Below are 21745 nucleotides of genomic sequence, written 5' to 3'. Positions count from 1 at the left end.
TAGTTGGGTTATGTTAGACATTGCTCCCTTTCCTTATTTCACTAGGAAACAGGAAGATGGGAAATGTTTTTAAACAGATAGCAATAAAAATGAACATACATAAGTGCTTGAAAGACCTGGGTTCAGAGTAAGCATCTGCCTTAATTATAAACTCACTTTGTTACTTTGTGCCAGAACCTGCGTTATTCTAGCAAAGCTTTTGTATTTATTACATGCACATGTGTGGGGATGTGCACCATTATCTTCCTCTGAGGAACTAAGTGCTCTCAGGAAAGCCTCATATTACAGCCAAGTTCCAAGAGACTGCTCATCCACAGCATACTGGATCTCAAGATTCAATTTATTCACCTTGGGGATGAAATTGCTTGTTTCTCTAAGGTGCCAGCACACTGATTTTGTCCCTTTAAATCATCTGTATTTTTGCTCTTGTGGCCTGACACTAACTGGTTCTTTTATTCTGTTTAGGAAACAGAAGTAAATCTTTATGGACTATTCATACTTACACTTTTCCAGTACAATGAACTGCAATGTATCCAATAGTTTGTTTACTCAAGAAGTAGAATTCCACAGGTACCCATTCTTTATTTTTCGTTTTCTAAAAAAATGGTCCTATCTAAAACTCTATGCACTCATACAAATTATTTACCACATTACATTAAAATCTACTATGATCAATGACCACATCAAAACCCTGCTAAAAATTCTACAGTCCCCAACTCAAACAATCCCTCGGGAAAAGCTTGGAGAAATAGGTAAGGTGTGCAGTAGCCCAGAAGGTTAACACATTTTGGCTCTGCTGGACTAACGGGGATCTTTATTTCTCTTTAAATTTAGTAAAATTTGGATTTATATTATAGTCACCCAATGGCAAGCCAGAAGAACAAAACCGATGTTATAAAAGAGATAACATCCATTCCTCAGACTTCCCTAAAAACTTCACAAATAACTCCACCCCACTACAATATGAAGTCCTACAAAATGGAGTCTCCTCACAGCTTCACAAATAACTCTGCTGCCAGCAGGATTCTGAGTGCAATCTCCTTGGAACATCCATATTTCTCATATACCCCACAGTACTTAGAATAGGATTTTAAAAGTTTGACTCAAAACCAAGATAACTTTCACAGATTTTTCTCTGAAACAGTTACGTGTTTGAATAAACCAGAATCAACTATATGACATTACCTTTTCCAGCTACATCTCTAATAGTAATAACCTATCCAAAAAGACAATAAGGGCCACACAGAGGCCCTATGAACCACATGGCTTTTAGGAAAAGGGAGCCCCCCCCCCATATGATTGTGTGCTTTCAGAATCTGCAGTTTTAAACTCTGTTGGTTATTGTCAATGGTTATTCCCTTACTTACCTGTCAATAATGGCACACATATCAATGCTGACATTGGCAAAGCTTCCCAGTTTGCCTTGCTCCACTGCATGCAAATCCACCAGTTGATCATCCACGTGAATAAACTGCATGCATCCTTGGAATGAGAGCTGGAGCAGGGAACGATCCGAGTCATTTGTTTGTGTAAGGAACCCTGTGGAGCAGAGAAAGCAAGAGCATTGTTAACTTCAGTGGATGTTAGAACTCAAAGCTGCACTTTTCCTGTTACCAAAGACAGTGTCCTGGCCATGTGGGAAGAAAGACAAAATGCAAGGGATGAGGTTTAATTAAGTTGCAACTCTACTAGCTCATCTGGGAATCGTCCAGTAATAACGTGTACAGTGCAGGTCATGATTCCTTCCTTAATTGCTTCCATTTGGTGGAGGGCTGCCTTTAGCCTTAGACAACTGGTCCCCAGCCTGTTGCTGGGATCAAGCACCCTCTCCTACTCTGACGGTTAAAGGGCTGGGGAAAGAGGGTTTTATCTTCTCTGTATCTAACATAGGAACCCTAACCCTATTTCCTGGTTTCTTCAGGGGATGCCTTCCTCCTAAGTCACTTCCAGCTCTGATTTCTTAGGGAACCTGACCCCCTATGGAATGAGTACCTGTACTAGACACCTGTCACCTGCAAAATTGTCAGATCTTGAACCACAGTACTACCTGACTGACCCAACCAGGTCCTTGAGCAGCTGTGAAACCCACCCCAATCTGGCAGTAAGGCAAATAAAGTTCTTCCTAATCCCAAAAAGGTGACTAGTGCAATGCCAACAGCAGCCCCAAACCTTATGCTAATCACAGAGGTGAGAATGCAGGTGTGAGAGGGGGTTCAAGCTGTAGGGGCAAGGTTTATATACCCTCCTCCAGGTGCATAGGGGCCAATAGCTTACCTGAGCCTTACTGGCCCACCCACCTACTCAGGTAATGCCTCACCTGTTCCTGACCATCTCCCTTCTCCAACCCCCCCAGGACAAGGCCACTAAAAGGGCCACTCCCCCCCACAACAATCCACACAAAGCCTTTGAGGTTGCAGTGGTTGCATTCTGAAAGTAGTTCCTTTTTTCAATCAAAGTGGAGCCTACTTGACAGCCTGTGATACAGCAAAAATATATTTTTACAGGGAAAATTATTCCTTTGGGTATAACAATAGGATGTGGAGGAAAACTGCTCATGATTGCAGTTGCATTTTATTTCAGGGGGGGGGGGAGGGAGGCAATTATTACAGGGCAACTTCATATTTCCTAAACACACATTTTAACAGCCAGGATCAACCAAACAATACTTTATGAAGGCATTAGAAATTATTCAATACATTCTTAAAGAAATAAAGGCCCAGATCTTCAGCTGATGTAAATCAGTATCGTTCTGTTTACTTCAAAGGAGCTATGCTTATTTACACCAGCTAAGGATTTGGCCCCCTGTGATTTCCTTCTCCTTTTCCCCCCAATACTCCTTGATGATAGCCTCAGAAAGCCCAAGAACAGTCCAGATTAGTCCAATCAAGTTGCCATCCTCACCTTTCTGTTCCCCAGCTCCCCTCCCTACTCATGTAAAGAAATGAAACACTGGTAGAAAGTTTCAATTCTATGTTTTCCACTTTTTAATATATTTTACATACCAAATGGCCAATTTTAAACTTTTTCATTAAACCACAATAGCTGTGAAAATGACACAGTTCTAGTCATGTTCTCCTAACGATCAAAGAACATTGTATATATAATCCTTTGGAGGTGGGAGGGTGGTGCCTATCATAGACTGCATTCTTGTCAGATTTCCTTGTTCATAGTACAAGCTCATATCTGTTCCTCTCTAAAAAGTATTATGGGTATGCCATATTGGAGATATACAGTAATATGATGAAACCTTGAAAACTACCCAGAGATCAACACTTGAAATATTTGATCATTTTACCCCTTCACCTAGTTCTGTTCTTAAAGGAAAAAACAACAACCTGCAAGGCACTATAGAATAATGATGATTGCTTTGTACTTATGTAGCCCTTTCTATCAGGGATCTCAAAGCACTATGGATAACTCATTGAGCCTCAAACATCCATATGTCATTACTATAATTAACCTTATTTTACAGATAATAGTAACACAAGACAGATAAAATAAGAGACTTCCAATGTTGCATAGCAAAACAGTGGCAGAGGTGGGAACAGAACCTTGAATTATTTATTTCTAGGCTCAAACTCCCATAGCTCAACCTCGTTTCTTCTCTTTAATAGATCCTTGTAATTGGGGATGTGTGGTCCATTTTGTTCTATATTTTGTTTATGGTCAAAATGAAGATAAAAATAGTTGTGCTGAATAAGAGAGAGAAGTGTTGTGTACAACCCTCGTCTGATTACAATGTACAGATATTGCTCCAACTGGAGCCAATGATAAAATTTCCAACACCTCAAATGATTGGACTAATTCCTATGATGCATCATAGAATCTAGAGATGGAAAAAAGTAAGTCATCCTGTCTATCCTTTGGCCATGCAAGCTTGATACTTGATGCTTTCTTCAGCTAGGTTTGAAATGGTGGTTGATGTTAAGGGAAACCTTTGGGCTGTTTCAGTCTAGTTCCCTATTTGTTAATACCATTAAACTATCAGGAAGATTGGTATCACTTCTCCTTAGCAAGGACCCAAAACCTGCCATGGCAGAACATGTGGCTGTTTAGAGTTGAGGTGCACTGGAGGGCTGTGTGGGAAGGCTTGTTCACACAGCATCCAGTGCTAAAAGTGCAGGATCTATTTTTGACAGAAATGAAAGTATCACCACATCTGCCTATCCTGTAATCAATTTTGCCCCTCCATGACTTCTGCCCCCTCCAGCGTCCCCCCTTGCCCCAGCCTCACCTTTGGTCTTTCTTCAGCTCTAGTTGTTTTTCATCCCCCTTTCCAGGCTGAGTGTTGCAAAGCGGGAGAGAAGCAGAGGAGCCAATGCTCACAGGAGGGGAGGAGGAGGAAAAGTTGCCTTGAGCAGCTGGGATCTTTCTGCTCTCTTATCTCTCCTCTCCTCATGTGAGAAGGGCTTCAGCTCCTGGGGGAGGAGGGGCAGAACTCAGCAGCTCCCAATGGCTTCTCTGCCTTAAGAGGCAGGGGAGTGGGGAGGGGGAGCCAATCACAGAGACCTTTTCCCCAGGCAACACTAAAATGTGGCTCCTCAGCAATCCTGGTGGAGTTGTAGAATTTTCTGGGTCTTCAACCCCTTTCTCCAGGTGCACTTTATGCCCTGGCTACCTCTGGCTCAAGCCAGTGATATTACTCTTCTGCTTTGAATATTAAATTAACCCAAGGTTAATAACAAAAAAGACAAACTCTGCCCTTAGCTGAATTCATGCAAGCCCAGTGAAGTCAGCGATGTTTTGTGGTACAAAGGAAAGAATTTAGCCAAAAGAAGAATGATCACACGATGAATATTCAAATACTAATAAAAACAGCAGGTCAAATTCTGCAGCCCATAGTCAATCTTTATTCAGGCAATGCCCCATTGACATCATTAGGAGTTTCACCTCAGTAAAGACTGAGTGATGACTGCATGATTAGGCCCAGCAATCTACTACAGCAGATAATGTATTATTCCAGAATCATTTAGGGATGTTTTCAGGAAGGAAATGTATCATTTAAAAACATTCTCAAAGTCAACCCACTCACTGCTTGATTAAAAACAGAAAAAAAAGCTAAATTATTAATAATGAAGCTGTTTTTATGTCTGACTAATTTAAACACTATTATTATTATGTCTAATACAGTTAAACTTCATCTTACTGTAACACTAAAGCACAAAAAGATTTCACTACACGGAACTCCAAAATTCCCATTCTTTTCAGACTGCCCTCTGGTGGTTCTAGTGAAGCAGAAATTGTTTTCCACTCAGTAACTTCATCTGTATAGACAGTCAAGGCCCAAAAATGCAGATTTACTATTCCATTGAGATTGAAAATCATTCAAATGAATATTTGCAATCAGTTTACTCAAGGTAAAACTCAATGGAGGCAGTTGTCTAAGTCACTAGTTAGTAGATGCCCAACTAGACTTGTACTGAATAGTGTTTTAAAAAGAAATTGTTAGCTTTTGCCCCCTGTTGGAGAAGGATAGGTATTAGAAGGTTTGGAGTTTCCTAACAAAACCATTGCTGTAGTAGTCCAAAACAGTTTCAGAGCGCTAAAGCCTTATATCACAGCAGCTGAAAACATTTGCATCACAATAGAGTCAGTACAACTGACCACATAAAACAAGCTCTCTAGTCTTCCATGACAATATTCTACACTCGGGCTTGATCAATTTTGGATTCTAATTTTTGCCAAAGTCCCATAAATTTGAATAGATGACAATCATAACTATCTCATTGATACTTTGGTGCTCTCCATGCTGCTTGCTCATCATGTAAAACCTTAAAGCAGGGACTGTCTTTTTGTTATGTGTTTGTACAGTGCCTAGCATAAATCCTGACATTGATCCTGATTGGGGCCTACAGGTGTTATTGCAATACAAATAAATAATAAGGATAATAATAATTCTGGAAGAAGGTAATTATATACACAAATCCTCACCCCCCAAGGGCCTCTCAGTATTTTACCATAGGTCTGCTTCTCCAATAGCCATCTTTGTTGTGCAATTTCCACACCTTCCCTTTATGTATTGCACATCCTCCTTGAACTTGCCCATAAGGCTTTGACCAACTTTTCATTCAAATCCCACATCAGGATCCACTACTACCATGATGCCAACAAGAAACTTTCAGCTAGTAACAGCAAGGTAAAGGGAGAGTTGTGTATAGTTGACATTTAGATTATATTATACAAAAACATACAAAGGGTGTGGGAGAGGGTTAAAACACAGTCATATCTATATCTATCTATATATGTCTTGCACATAAGGCTTTGTTATATTTCTCTCCTCCATTCTTCATATAGCGTTTGTCTTCTTTGACTATGTGACTGCCCAGGAGATACAGATGTCCAAGTTCCAGTAATTTTATTGGCACTTGGACATTTAAATCTCTACGGCAACTTTGAAAATCCCAGTTCTTTGGGACAGGGACTGTACTTTACTATATTCCTGGAAACCATTTAGCGCCTTGTGAGTGTTACTGCAACACAAACAATAAAAACAAATGTTTTCACCTTCCAGACTTCCAGTATTAGAACATGATCTACTTACTGATCCTATCCACATTGAAATAAAAACTAAATCAAGTTCTATAACCAGGACTGATAGCAGTGCTGTCACTGAGAAAGGCCAAGTAACAAGTGCACACATTATGTGGACAATGCTTTATAGATTTTCTTTCCGACAAGAAGAATATATACATATTTAGACTGCATACAAAATGTAATTTGGATATCCACTCTTTAAAAAAATGTTTAGCTATGCTCAGAAACAAACTGAAAATCTAGTAGAGATACATATTCTATCATTTTCAAGATCTTTCTGTATTTTATTTTGTTCAGCTCCCCTCCCCCCCCACCACCACCACACTCAGTATCTTATTGTTTTTAAATTAAGTTTCTACCCCTTCTGGAAAAAAAGAGATGGGCTTGTGCTGCAAAGGTCAGATATGGAACAAACCCGAATTTTCCCCATAGTTCAGGGGAGTCTGGGTCAAGAGTTTCATTCTGGCCTGTTAGAAATAGGAAGGAGCTGGAAATCTGGATCCAGGTCCTGATCTTGATTTAAATTTTCACGAAGTCTGGGGTTCAGTAAAGAGGGTTTAGTTCAGGTTCCTTGAGGTTAAATGTCACTTTTAGTTGATTGGAAGTTACCAACAGATGGAAAGCAATAGCTCTGCCAAGGTGTCAACAAAAGTTACTCCCCCCCACATCACTGATATTCTAACTTCATAGCATAGCTGGAACCATTTAAATTAGGACATTTATAAGCCAGGCAGTCTAAGGAACATAGATTCATATTCATGGTATAGTGAGGAATTAACAAATACTTACATTCAACATACAATTACAAATATTTGATGTATTACTCGGAGCTGAGATGTGGCCCAAGAATGAAATAAAATATTTGAAATTATACTCTGAATATGTGAGTAGAACTCATTCTGCATTTTATGTAAAAAATTTGGTTGCCTTTTGAAGTATAATGCAAGTGCTATTTTTTTCAAAGAGACTCCACAAAAGTTCTTGTGATACTCCCTCCCCCCTACTAGAGCTTTTGTCAACACTTTGCTATGGAGTGCTTATTTCTAGATTATTTGTTTTTAATTTCTAAATTAATGACAGGCTGATTTCATGTGCAGATGGCATTTGGTGTCTATTTTCCTGGAATACATTTTTTTTAAATAAAAAAAAAAATGAAGTCTCTTCCTCAAAAATAGCAACTGTCAGATTCAAAGCTAGACAATGCAGGAGGTTAACTGGCATTCAATATTCTTAGTGGCACTGATTGGCTCACCTGCCCACAGAAACCACTAATCAATAAAACAAAGCGATTGTTCTCATAGCTGCCAGTAATTAGTAGTAGGTTTTTTTGTTTTTGTTTTTAATTTCCATGGTGTCTGCAACTTGGTGTCTAACAAAAGTTAAGTAAAGACAATGCAATTCTATCAAAAGGCCCAGTGAACTCCAGAATGGTGAGAGGGAAACAAAGTCTTAGATTATTTGTTTTTCAGGCAACACCATGTTAGTCAGAGGCTAAATGATAGTTAAGCTGTATCTGATATATGCAGGTATTATTCACAGTTAAAATGTTCCATTATTTTTTTTTGGCATTATTAAATATAATTTTTTTCAGTGTGGCTGTGCGTGTACTCAAGAGAAAAAAACAATTGGAGTTACACAAGTTAATAGAAAGTAGAAAGGAAAATAGACTCTGATCTCTCTTAGACTGGTGCAAATCCAAAACAAATTCACTGAAATCCAATCCATTTACACCTGTGTAACTGAGAACAGAATCAGGTCTTCAGTGTGTGATGTGTGATCAAGACCAGAAACTTGGAAAACTATAAACTATCTGTTATAACAGCATTAAAGAAGCTCAATTAAAGGAACTGCAAAAGGACTGAATTGAGTGACTTCTGTTTTCATCTCAGTGCATCTCTGCAGAACAAAAAAAAAACCACACAAAAACAAGAAAAGAGAAGAAAACTATCGGATGATAAAAAGCAGCAGCACTGGGGACTTATGTTATGCTGATTTACACAAGTTGAGGATCTGGACCTCTGTCTAATTCTTATGAACACTGTAAGGCAATCATTGCTGATCTGCAAGAACACAATATGGGCCACATTCTCTGGTACATTGTGGCCATTTTGCACTACACTGACATCATAATCAGGCGCTGAAGCTGGGGAGAATCACTCCAGTGATCCTCTAATAAGGTACAGCCAACACAATCATACCCCTAGACTGTTGGTAAAGAGGAGGAAAGCGAGGGTCACCAGATGAAAAGGGGCATTGCTGGGGTCGTCCTCAGCTGTGTTTTTGGGTCTTTGTGGCTGTTTTAGCTTGGTGTAAATTAGAACCTACAAGCTGCATTAGCCCAGCGGAGAAGAACCAGCCTTGCAGAGAGCAAGTGGCAGAAGTAAAGGGAGTGGAAGTCATTTAAAGACTCCCCACTATGATCTGTGGTGTGCATAGTCGAACTGCATTTCCAAGTCCAGCCCTTTGGACATATTACCCGGTAGGGCTGAATTCCAAACACCTTTCCTAACTGAAAGCTTTGACTAGAATAATATTCCATTACTGGGAATATCCCAAAACAAGGATAATCATAAATGTCAATAGAGAATGGCAGATAGGCCATGACTTTTATTGAATGCATAAACTAAATACCAGGCTATTACAAAAGTATTCTTAAAACCCGGTCAGAGCCAATCACCAAAACACATACCTCCCTTTCTAGCCATGACAAACAGAAGGATCACCTACATAATCCTTGGATTTGAAAGATCACAGGGTCCACCCAGCCTACGTTAATTAATTGCCATCAGAAATCACAAAAAGATTCTCCATTGGCAGGGAGCAGAACTATCACTAGGCCAACCCACCCCATCCCTCCCATCTTCACCAGGTGTGTTTCACGCACACAGTCTCCTAGTTACAGATTTGAGAAATAAAATCCACCTCTCCCCAGGAAGAACAACCTATGCAAATACCAAGTTGAAAACAGGCATTGCAGAAGCTCAGAAAATAAATAACCTGTACCCCATATTGCCCTTCAAATAGAGAAGTGCAGAATTTATTGCAACACAAAAACAGTATCACTACCACCACAGCTACATAAACTTGTAGCAAAACCAGCTGTTCTCCAACTGCTCTACATATGAGTGGGTGGGCATGTAATTTTCAGACAGGAGGGAGAGAGTCATAATTGCCCAACCCCCAACTGAACACCTCACTTCCTGGCTACAGGGTCCCAAGGGCTACATGTTGACCAATCTAATGCACAATTGGTCCATGATTGGACCAAAAGAACAGGGACAATGGTGATGCAATTTATACACCTCACAGGCACCCAAGCAGTAAGAAGGGATTAGTGTGGACACTAGGAAGCCAGAAAGACTGCAGTTGGATCCTCTTACACAAGGCTTGATCCTTCTAAGAGAATAAATTAGATAGGAATAAATATTCTACTACAGATTAAGGAAGAAAAAATTTACCAGGATAATTAACTGGCTTTGTAAGCCTGTTGAGGAATTGGTCTTCTTTTCTAGGAAGAAGAACATCTGGGACTGGCCAGAGGGATTGGCTAACACAGACTAGGAACTGATAACTACTTACAGTGGGCTGCAGAAAGTCTATTTATTCTAAGTTCTGTTGCTGTGTACTGATTCAAGCATGACTACCTCTTCTTCTTAAAGAAATAGTGCTGACGAGATAAGAGGGAAGCTTGCTGGAAAATTCCATAGCGATCTATATCTTCTGGAGGAGATCCTGGCACCATAAATCCCACCTGGATGATTGTATCCTAATATCTTCCAGGAAATATTCACTCAACTCATGACACATCTCAGCTTCCTCATTGATATATCACCTGCGATCAGTTCTTCAGACATTCATGTACTGCATCTCCATTGAGAACCAAAACCAAAACTTACACAAAATACAAGTATGTGTCTCTCACAGGTTACAAAACTACAAAAAAAATCTCAGTCAATCTTATCCAAAAGATAAAATGTATGTATCAAGAGGAGATCTGGCTTACATCTCAAAATTGGCCTAAGAAAAAGAACTCCAAACAACACACAACGTAATGTTTACAGAAAGACAATGGTTAGGTGAGTCTGCATTCCAGTATCATCATTCAGGCCTCTATCTAGCAGAGACCTACTGGTAATATTGCTGAAATATGAAACTTGGTTCAACAACACTAGTCTGAGGGTCAATTATTACTTTAAGCAGCTAGCCCTACTCACAGTTTCACTGGCTGTCACAGAGTTAAGTATATAATCACTCGTGTTAGAATTTGAAAGGATGTGCAACATCTGGGAGGGGCAAGTATTATCTGAGACTGCCACACAGATGGGGTGACTGACATGACTAGCAGTCACACTCCCCATTTGGCTTTTCAACCAACTGTGCATTTTCATAAGATGCCAAGTAATTTTGTTCTGTATTTGTCAATGTCTTCTTAGTGGGAGGAGTGAAAGATGATGTAACATGAGAAGCATAGACAGATTATTCTAGATTTTTCATGAGATATATTGGATTGGATCTACAACATGACTAACCAGGAATGGGTTACATTGGGGTGTACTGAAATAAATCCTTGAGGTAGTGTCAATGGTGCAATGAAGAGGAGGGGGAAGGAGGAGACCCAGGACACCCTCCTGGCTGGAATGAGAAATTTGGCCTGGCCACCTCTTTGTCAGGAGAGAGCGATGGCTGGGCCTAATTTGAGTGGTATTGGCCCCCGTGTGCCTGCTTGCACTTTCCCCACACCTTTGCAGTCCTTCTGGTTCCAATGGGCACCGGGCGTCCCTATCCCCTCCAGAGAAAGGCAGAGGAGAGGGTATTGGGTATCCCAGAAAGGTGGGAGAACTGGATTTGGGCTTTTGGTGCTTCCTTGAGATGTAGAGAGGCAAAAGGAGCACGAGGTCTGGGACTCCCAGAACTGCCTGAATCCTGATGGGAATGGTGCTTTTCAGACCGACTGCCTTTCTGGGTAAAAGCTCAGGGCTCAGCATGGGATGGGGAGATTGTAGGGCTGGGTGCAGTGGGAAGAGCTTTGAGCTGGGTACAAGGTGATATGGGGGAAAAAAAAACACAGGGCTGTGTCTGGGGCAGCAGGAGGGAAGTGTGCAGCGGGGAGAGCATGGGTCCAGTGGGGAGAGCATGGGGCCCTGGCACTAAGGGCCATGGGATGGGGAGTGGCTGGGGCTTTAACAGGGGGAGAGAGAGTTCTGGGCACCCTCCTTAGGAAAATTCTGATTGTGCACCTGGGTAGTATCCGCTTGATGTTTTTGATTGCTAATTGTTGTTTTGTATTCTTTTAATTACCGGCATAATTATTTATTAATATATTTGTCTATGCACAGAAAGGGGCTATAGCAGGGGTCGGCAACCTTTCAGCAGTGATGTGCCGAGTCTTCATGTGTACACTCTAATTTAAGGCTTCGCGTGCTGGTAATACATTTCAACGTTTTTTAGAAGGTCTGTAGCGAAAACATCCTCAGTTCAGGGCAATAGGACCATATGACACCCTACTCCAAGCTGTCATTCTCTGTCTTGTATGCAATCTCAGCAGCCTGGCAAGACTGAGCTGTCATGAAACTTAGCAGCCCAAGCAACACACTTGTTGCCTACCTCTTCTCAGGATAATGGATAAAATGATCAAACCTTAAAAGCTAACTAATTACACAGCAAAAAACACAGTGTAATTACAATGTAATTATAAACTGCATTGAGAAAAGTCACAGTGTTAGTACATTGTATTTTCCATACTTGGCTTCCAACAGAATATGTATTAAGAACACCAATGGGATGGTACGAAGTAAATCAAGCATCTAGTCAGCTTTTGATCATATGAATCAGTAGTAATGCACACTGAAAAGCAAAACCTTATTGTAATTGCTATGTAACTGCATTGTAATACTTAGCCTTATTATAAAGTTTGACAAAAAATAACTAAGGATATATCTGATATTTAAAAAACCTACTTGCCCTAGAAGAGTAGAATTCTGCAAAGCTGCTGTACGTACAAACACGTATCCATGTGGAAAAGAGAGCAGCAGGTAGTAGGATATGAAAAATATTTTCTTAAATTGCACCGCAAAACTGAGTGTTGAGTGATTTATGATGGGTTCTCTCTAAGTGAAACTCTCTCCTACCACACTGTTAGTTTATACAACTCATTTGCTTTGCATTTTATGAACTCATTTGTGCTGACTTCTCCCTCAAGATGGTGCCTGGTCTTGTGTTTTGTTGTTATTTTTCTCTCTTTTTCTTTGGGAAACATCCCTTCTTCTGTGTTCGCTAGGCCTAATTCCAATTCTCCAGCTGGTGTGACTACATTGGAGTGACTACTGATTTATATCGGCATAAATCAGGTCAGAGTCTTTTGTTCAGGGCATAACGCCGGTAGAAGGAGTTACTCGTGTTGATGAGATAGTCTCCTAGAAAAATAATCCCGTTGGAAGTAATCCAGTTGAAAGAGGTTTTATCGCATACTTTTAAAATGCAATTTCTTGCTGACAACTGATGAATGTCTACGGGAGCTGCTCAGCCTGCCGCTACTCTGGGGTTCCCGCTGCTGGCCCCTTGCCAGCCGGGGTCCCGCCGCTGGTCCCACTCAGCACCTGCTGCTGGCCTGGGTGAAGGAACCCCAGACTGGCAGCGGGCTGTGACCTCAGCTGGCAGGAGCCGGCAGCCGAAACCCCAGAGCGGCAGGGGCTTTCCACCGCCAGCTCCTGCCAGCTGGGGTCTCAGCCCACTGCCAGCCTGGGTGAAGGAACCCCAGGCCGGCAGCTAGCGCTGAGTGGGACCGGCTGTGGGACCCCCGCTGGCAGGAGCCGGCGGTGGAAACCCCAGAGCGGTGGCGGGCTGAATGGCTCAGCCAGCCGCCACTCTGGGGTTTTGGCTGTTGGCTCCTGCCAGCTGGGGTCCCAGCCCGCTGCCAGTCTGGGGTTCCTTCACCCAGGCCAGCAGCGGGTGCTGAGTGGGACCAGCGGTGGGACACTGGCTGGCAAGGGGCCAGCAGCGGGAACCCCAGACCGGCGGCAGACTGAGTGGCTCAGCCCACCCCGTGTGCCATCAAAAATCGGCATGCGTGCCATAGGTTGCCAACCCCTGGGCTATAGCTTCAGGTTCAGTAAACAATTTACCAAAGGTTAAGGTAGATTCTCTCCATCATTGCCAATTTTTAATTAAGATTAGATTTTTTTTTTCTAAAAGATATGCTCTAGGTTAAACAGAAATTATTTCAGAAAAGCTTTATGGCCTGTGTTATACAGAAGGTCAGATTACATGATTACAATGGTCCCTTCTACCCTTACACTCTATGAGACACCTAAATAAATCCTAATATTTCAGTGGTGTTTATCTTGCACCTGCAGCTGCCATTTTTGATGCTGAAATAGCATTCCATCAGTCTTGTCAGTGCATTTTCACCCAATAGAATTTGTGGGGGAAAGGAGCCAGGAGATCAGATCCTACAATAATTAATAAAGCCCATAAGAATGCAAATCACAAGAATCTCTAGCAGAGATTGGTTAATGTTTGTAAAGCTTTTCAGAGATGAAAAGGCTAAATATTACTATTCTTCTTCTAATAATCAGGAAAAATGTTCCAGAGGGAGCAGGACAAATATAATAATGAAATTTCTTCTGCTGCCGCTATAAGGATCTCTGTGGAGTTGCAACATTTTTTTTTTGCTGCAGATTGGAGCAATTTCTGCTCTGGTGTTCAAAAGTTTGACAAACCCTTATTTATTCATTTCTGCCAGAGGAAACGTGGTGAAATATTTCTGTTAAATGTACTGTATCTTTAAAGGTTGACTGTAAAGGAAAGTAAGGACTATAGCTAGAATACAACACTCTCAAAACTACAGGCATTTTAACCTGTGTGTACTTGACAAATTTCAACCAGAGCAATTAGATTCTGACCTATCCAACTTCAATGCAAAGGTCATTCTTCACACCCTCTTTGACTCAAAAGAACTACCTCCATTCAATGGTGGATGACAAAAATCCTGTACATATTTTTGTAGTGCCAATATTTGTGAGGGGCTTTATGTAAATCTATAAGTAATAATCTAAACATAAAATATGAAATGAAGTGTAACATAGTCTAGATTCCAAGATGCTCAGAAACTTATTGGTGCATTTTAAATCTGTTTGGAAATTCAGTGTTATTTTCCATGATTTAAGATTTAATTTACTTCCTTGTTAAATATGAGTGTCCTGTCAAGCCTTTAGCAAGGATCAGACTGTAACTGCTAGACATAGGGTTGCCACCTTTCTAATCCCACAAAACTGAACACCATAGCCCCAACCCCTTCCCAAAGGCACCTCCACTGCCCTGAGGCCCTGCCCCCCACTCACTACGTTCCCCCGTCTCGGTGGATCGCTCTCCCCCACTCTCACTCACTTTCACTGGGCTGAGACAGGGGTTGGGGTATGAGAGGGGGTGAGGGCTCTAACTGGGGGTGTGGGTTCTGAGTGGGGCCAGAAATGAGAGGTTCATGGTGTGAGAAGAGGCTCAGGTTGGGGTGGGGGGGGAGTGAGGGCTCTGTCTGGGGGTGCATGCTTTGGGGTGAGGCCAGGCTTAAGGGGTTTGGAGTGCAGGAAGGGGCTCTGGGCTTGGAGGGGACTGAGGACTGGGGCAGGGGGTTGTGGTGCAGGGTTGGGTGTGGGCTTACCTCCAGCGGCTCCAGGTCAGCGGCACAGCGGGGGGGCTAAGGCAGGCTCCTAGGTCCGGCTCCAAGGTGGAGACGCAGCAGGCGGTTCTGCGCGCGCTGCTCCCGCCCTCAGGCACCGCCCCTGCAGCTCCCATTGGCTGCAGTTCCTGGCTAATGGGAGTGCAGAGCCAGTGTTTGGGGTGGGAGCAACACATGGAGCTTCGTGGCCCCCCTGCCTAGGAGCCAGACCTGATGGCCGCTTCTGGGGCACAGCGTGGTTTGCGGTGCTAGGACAAGTAGGGTCTAGCCTGCCTGAGCTCTGGAGCACTGCCGACTGGACTTGTAATGGCCCAGTTGGCAGTGCTGACCAGAGCCACCAGGGTCCCTTTTCAACCGGGTGTTCCAGTCGAAAACTGGACACCTGGTCACCCTAGCTGGACATGACAGCTGGGTGCAGGTCTGTGTGGGACTTACCGGAGAGCAGCAATGGCTGGGCAACACGCCAGTACAGAGAGCCCCCCAGTGATAGATACTAACTGAGCTGGAATGTCCTGGATGGAATGTCCAGCTTCCATCCAGGACACACCACACGATCCATTGTCTACAGCCAAGCTCTAAGATATAACCGCATTTGCTCCAATCCCTCGGATAGAGACAAGCACCTACAAGATCTCCATCAAGCATTCTTAAAACTACAATACCCACCTGCTGAAGTGAAAAAACAGATTGACAGAGCCAGACGAGTAGCCAGAAGTCACCTCCTACAAGACAGGCCCAACAAAGAAAATAACAGAACACCACTAGCTGGCACCTTCAGCCCCCAACTAAAACCTCTCAGCACATCATCAGAGATCTACAACTTATCCTGAAAGATGATCCTTTACTCTCACAGATCTTGGGAGACAGACCTGTCCTCGCTTACAGACAACCCCCCAACCTAAAGCAAATACTCACCAGCAACCACACATCACTGAACAAAACCACTAACCCAGGAACCTATCCTTGTAACAAACCCCGATGCCAACTCTGTCCACATATCTATTCAAGTGACATCATCATAGGACCTAATCACATCAGCCATACCATCAGGGGCTTGTTCACCTGCACATCTACCAATGTGATATATGCCATCATGTGCCAGCAATGCCCCTCTGCCATGTACATTGGCCAAACCGGACAGTCTCTACGCAAAAGAATTAATGGACACAAATCTGACATCAGGAATCAAAATACTCAAAAACCAGTGGGAGAACACTTTAACCTGTCTGGTCATTCAGTGACAGACCTGCAGATGGCTATATTACAACAGAAAAACTTCAAAAACAGACTCCAACGAGAGACTGCTGAGCTAGAATTGATATGCAAACTAGACACAATCAACTCCGGTTTGAATAAGGACTGGGAATGGCTGAGCCATTACAAACATTGAATCTATCTCCCCTTGTAAGTATGCTCACACTTCTTATCAAACTGTCTGTACTGGGCTATCTTGATTATCACTTCAAAAGTTTTTTTTCTCTTAATTAATTGGCCTCTCAGAGTTGGTAAGACAACTCCCACCTGTTTATGATCTCTGTATGTGTGTATATATATATATCCTCAATATATGTTCCATTCTATATGCATCCGAAGAAGTGGGCTGTAGTCCACGAAAGCTTATGCTCTAATAAATTTGTTAGTCTCTAAGGTGCCACAAGTACTCCTGTTCTTTTTGAGCTGGAATTGAAAACCTGCAATCCCCTAGTTGTTTGAATAGAGACTGGACTGGAGAGGGCACCCCAGGCATTAGGCCTGAAGAGCCCTGACTCTTGATTAGACGCCCAGAGACCCAAACATTCACTGCTACTGCTCACTTGAACTGTAGCTATTTAAGCTTCCGTACCTAGGGTATTTGCAAACTTTCCTTTTCCTGCCAGCCCTAGTAAAATACCCTTTCACTTAGCCATGTGTCTGAGTGGTTACTGGGACCCACTAGAGCTAACACCTACAAGGCCTTGCTGCTGAAGCACCTACAGTACTTGCCTGCAAGTCATGGAACACTTGGTATGCTGCTCGCACCACATGGCTAACATTTTACTTCAACATGAAGTCCAGCTGTTTTTTTGTTTAGTTTTGACACAAACTCTAAGCCTGATACTGCACTCCTTGCTCAAGCAAAAGTCTCATTAAAGTGAGAGGGAGTTTTGCCTGAGTAAGAAGCACAGTATTAGTCCATCAGAGTTCTCCTACTTGGAGAGGAGATATAAGAATGAGAATCATCATAAGTCTTGACTAATTTAAGTTAATCTAATACTCCACTGCAATTCTTCTTGCATTAGATATAATGGAAGATGCAACAGTAGAAAGCCAAATAATGATTAAATTGCAGAATTTTTGTACATTACAGATTCTGCCTAACACATCCATTCAACCCTCAGGCTTTCTATTGTACAAGAGCCCAGGATAAATAGTGATCATATTTTCAAAATGGTTGTTTCTCTCCCCTCTCCCAAATGTAGCAAATATGGGTCCTACCATAGACAATTTTGTTCAGAGTGGCAGCAACAGCAGAAAACATACTATCATAACTCACTATCTTTAAGACCTGTAGTGTGTGGGGGGGAGAGAAAAGATTGTCCACTGTTGGCAGTAAGTTGGCTTCCTAAGTTGCTGCTTTTGTATGAGCATATTTAATATTAGTAAGTGTTGCAACCACTCCAAAGTTCTGGCTTTGATATCGCTATGGCAAGTTTGTTTAAAGGTAAAATAACGCAAGCTTGAGTAGGGTGGCTTACTAAAGGACCTATTGGACCAGTTCATTCTTAATGTAAACTCCAGTGACTTCAGTGTGCTTACACCAGGGCCACATTTTCACCAACATTTTTTTTGGTTCAGTTACCACAGACGAAAGCATTTAAAGCTTGTTTAGGGGAGTGGGCTGAGGGGAGGGGGCAGTTCAGCCACTGGTGGCTAGCTACAAGTGCAAATTCCTAGCATAGCCAAGCAAAACCACTGTGAACCATGGTTTGCATGGGTGCAGCTTATCTCTGCTTAAAACTGGGGTCAATTACAGCAGTTGAAACTGTGATTTTACTTTAAGGCACTAAAAAGGAACTCTCTAATTCCTAGGGCTCTGTTAGTTTCTCCACGGTGCTGACTTTCCCAGTCAGCTCCCATTGTCCTCCATCAATCCTAATGCCACAGGGACCCAATCTCCCCAGTTAGGAATTCTGCAGAGTAGTCAGTTTGTGGAGCTTATCTGTTCATACATGCTTCAAGAGTCGCTGCTACTTCCATAATGTGGAGTTCCTCGTCTCTGCAGCAGAATCTCAAATTTCTGGGCAGCAATGAAGAAATGTCTTTTATTCATTTAAAACCAAAAGGGCTCTCTGATCCTTAAAAAGGGGGGGGGGGCAGAGATAGCTCAGTGGTTTGAGCACTGGCCTGCTAAACCCAAGGTTGTAAGTTCAATCCTTGAGGGGGGCATTTAAGGATCTGGGGCAAAAATCTGTCTGGGGATTGGTCCTGTTTTGAGCAGGGGGTTGGACTAGATGATCTCCTGAGGTCCCTTCCAACCCTGGTATTCTATGAAAGGGCTCAGGTTCACAGTGGCTTTCCCACCCTCTGACTTCATAAATTTTAAAATCTTAGATCCCTTTTCCCACTTTAGCTGAAAAACTCAACATATTAATCATTAATGATATGCTGGATATATGTGTATTGTGATGCAGAATTAAGGTTGTTAAATATGCAAGGTGAATTTTAATGTCAGTATTATCTGCTGAATGTACAAACTGTAAGAATGGAAGATTTATAAGAATTGTCCTAACTAGTAATTTCCATACTTTGCAATGCTTAGATTTTTCTTGATTAATCATATTTTAAGTAGTTTATGTAAGATAATAATTACACAATCAACCTCAATGAGAAATTAATGAAGTTTGCACAGTGGCTAATACAATTCCTAGATACACCATCATTAAATTTATATCTAAGGTTGTGTTTGTCATTATTTCACCTTACATAACCTATATAACAAGAACACAATGATTAATTTAAAAAAAAAAAATCCCTAAGCATTACAAAGTATAGAAACCATTAGCTAAAGTAAATTTGACTAGTCTCTTACTTTTATATATATTTTGGTCAATAACAAAATTGTCAGGCAAGAATTCACTACACATATTTTATAGTCAGCCTTAACTCTGACCAACACATACATCACTAATATATGTATGGTACTTTTTTCTAATTAAAAAAGAAAGGCAGATGAAGTCCAAGGCAGAAACAAATGAGAACAGTGATTCACAGTATCACTATCACTTTCTCCCTGATATTTTTAAAGTGCACAGCACAAAATATGAGCAGTAATCTCAAAATGCTCAGTGGGTAGTTACCTATTTGCTTTTTTCATACTGTAATAATAAAGGTAAATATAATTCCAATTGTCTGCAGACCCATTCATGTGACCAGGTTAGTACAAATTAATTAAAGTGCTGCCCAATCTGCAGTATAGTTATCCTCGTCCAGACTGAGCTGTGGAAAGAAACTGTATACCCAAATTTCAGATGGGCACCATTAACCAAAACTAGCCCCATATTTCTGTGTGGCTTGTTGCTTGTAGGTACTTTGTCACAGTTTGAAAAACAAAGTACAAGCATTTCTAACCTGTAATTACGCAGAGTATCATGCTTCCTGAATCTAACTTTATCTATAGTACATGTATCTGTGCCAGAAAATCACAATCAAAGCCAGTAACCCAAAATGTTGTTGGGGGTGGGATAGCTCAGTGGTTTGAGCATTGACCTGCTAAACCCAGGGTTGTGAGTTCAATCCTTGAAGGGGCCACTGAGGGATCTGGGGCAAAATCAGTACTTGGTCCTGCTAGTGAAGGCAGGGGGCTGGACTCAATGATCTTTCAACTCCAGTTCTAGAAGATAGGATATCTCCATTTATTATTAAGCAGGACAATATTATCACAGGTGAAACCTGTATTAGCGTGGACAGAGTGCTGTAAATATAGCAGTAGAAGAAGACACCTATTTGAATACATATGTTGAGTTCTTGTAAACACATTTTAGAATGCATTTGCCATAATTTCTAAAATAATTTAGCACCATTAAGAGAGTGAACGTTGCTTTGCACAGTAGAGGAATTTTAAAAAGGCTAAATTTTTCAAAATAATTCCTACTCCAATTTCTTCCTGTAAAGAATATCACTCCCCCCCCCACCTCCACTCAACATTTTAATGTTAGAAAACACTTCCCACTTGCTAGTACCAGACACTTATCTTTTTACCCTGCTTCTTTCTCACAATAAATGGGGAAACTAGGATCATTTGGACAGCTTTAATTTCCTGTAATCACACTAATCATACAAGATTAAATGAAACAATTGCAACAGATGAACACCAACTTCTAGCAAATATTTTGTTTTTCTGACACTCATGCAACCTCCCCACTGTTGTAAGTCCTCTAACAGCAGGTAATGCATGTGGACAGAAGAGAATACAGAGCAAGTGTAATAATATACAGAAATAAATCTGAAATCTTAATCTTCTTTCCTAGGTACAGGAAAATTTAAAGGTTTGGGTTTTCTTTTTGGTCAATGAAACCACACAACAACATAAGAACAGCCATACTGTATCAGACCAAAGGTCCATCTAGCCCAGTATCCTGTCTTCCAACAATGGCCAATGTCAAGTGCACCAGAGGGAATGAACAGAACAGGTAATCATCAGGTGATCCATCCCCTGTCGCCCATTCCCAGCTTCTGGCAAACAAAGGCTAGGGACACCATTCCTCCCTGCCCATCCTGGATAAAAGCCATTGATGCACCTATCCTCCATGATCTTCTCCCTCCCCTTCTCTCTAATAGGTGAAATTAATAAAATTATCCTGGAGAAGAAGCCAAGAGTTTGTTTATTTTTCCTGTTAGTAAAGTGGTTTAAAAAAAAAAAAAAAAGGAAACTGTCACCAGCTATGATTGCGTAAGTGAAGCTTATTTTAGCTCTGCTAACAATACACCCAGGCAGATTTCTCATGCCTAGAAGACTGCCTTTTCAAAAAGTACAGTGACTCGGACTGCAAAGGGCTGGGATGGCAATTTGGAGGTGCACATTCTCACCTCAGCAGTCCGTCAAGTTTTTTTGAAAAGGGGACACCCCTGTGCACACACCAAAGAGCTTTCAGATGTTTTATAGAAAAGGACAGTCACTTGAAAAGAAGGCAAAGTCTATGAAATCGGGGGGGGGGTAGGGAAGGAGGGATATGAAGAAATAGTAATACCTTGTCCTTTAGTTTTCAGTTAGCCATGTTGAAGTCAATGGGAATTTGGCTTCAACACAGAGGTGCAGGATTGAGGCTACATAGAATTCCATTGTGGTCTTTACAAACTCATTGGCAAAATTATTTTGAGATACATTCCAGTAAGTATTATTTGCTTTATATCAGGGATTACAGCAGTTCACTATATAGAAATTTGCTATTATAGTTTATTCTTTTCCAATAGAACCTAGAAACATTTTCTGAAAGAAGATTCAGTTACGGTAACCTGTTTTTCCTTTTTCTTTCTCTCTCTCTCTCCCTTTTTTTTTTT

General features: G+C 41.6%; 1 protein-coding gene across 4 annotated transcripts in view; it reads right to left on the bottom strand.

Annotated features, from left to right (window-relative positions):
• CNTNAP2 (contactin associated protein 2) overlaps positions 1–21745 on the bottom strand; it is a 1641691-nt gene that overhangs the window by 597724 nt on the left and 1022222 nt on the right. For all 4 annotated transcript variants that reach the window (XM_008179187.4, XM_065583877.1, XM_042842751.2 and 1 more), the window contains one exon: positions 1368–1539. In XM_008179187.4, coding sequence (XP_008177409.1) covers positions 1368–1539 — 172 coding nt within the window. The remainder of the gene's footprint in view (positions 1–1367; positions 1540–21745) is intronic.

This window comes from Chrysemys picta, chromosome 2, assembly GCF_011386835.1.
Source record: "Chrysemys picta bellii isolate R12L10 chromosome 2, ASM1138683v2, whole genome shotgun sequence".
NCBI lineage: Eukaryota > Metazoa > Chordata > Testudines > Emydidae > Chrysemys > Chrysemys picta.
The sequence above is the reverse complement of the archived record's forward strand: the minus strand, read 5'-3'. Positions and strand labels throughout refer to the sequence as shown.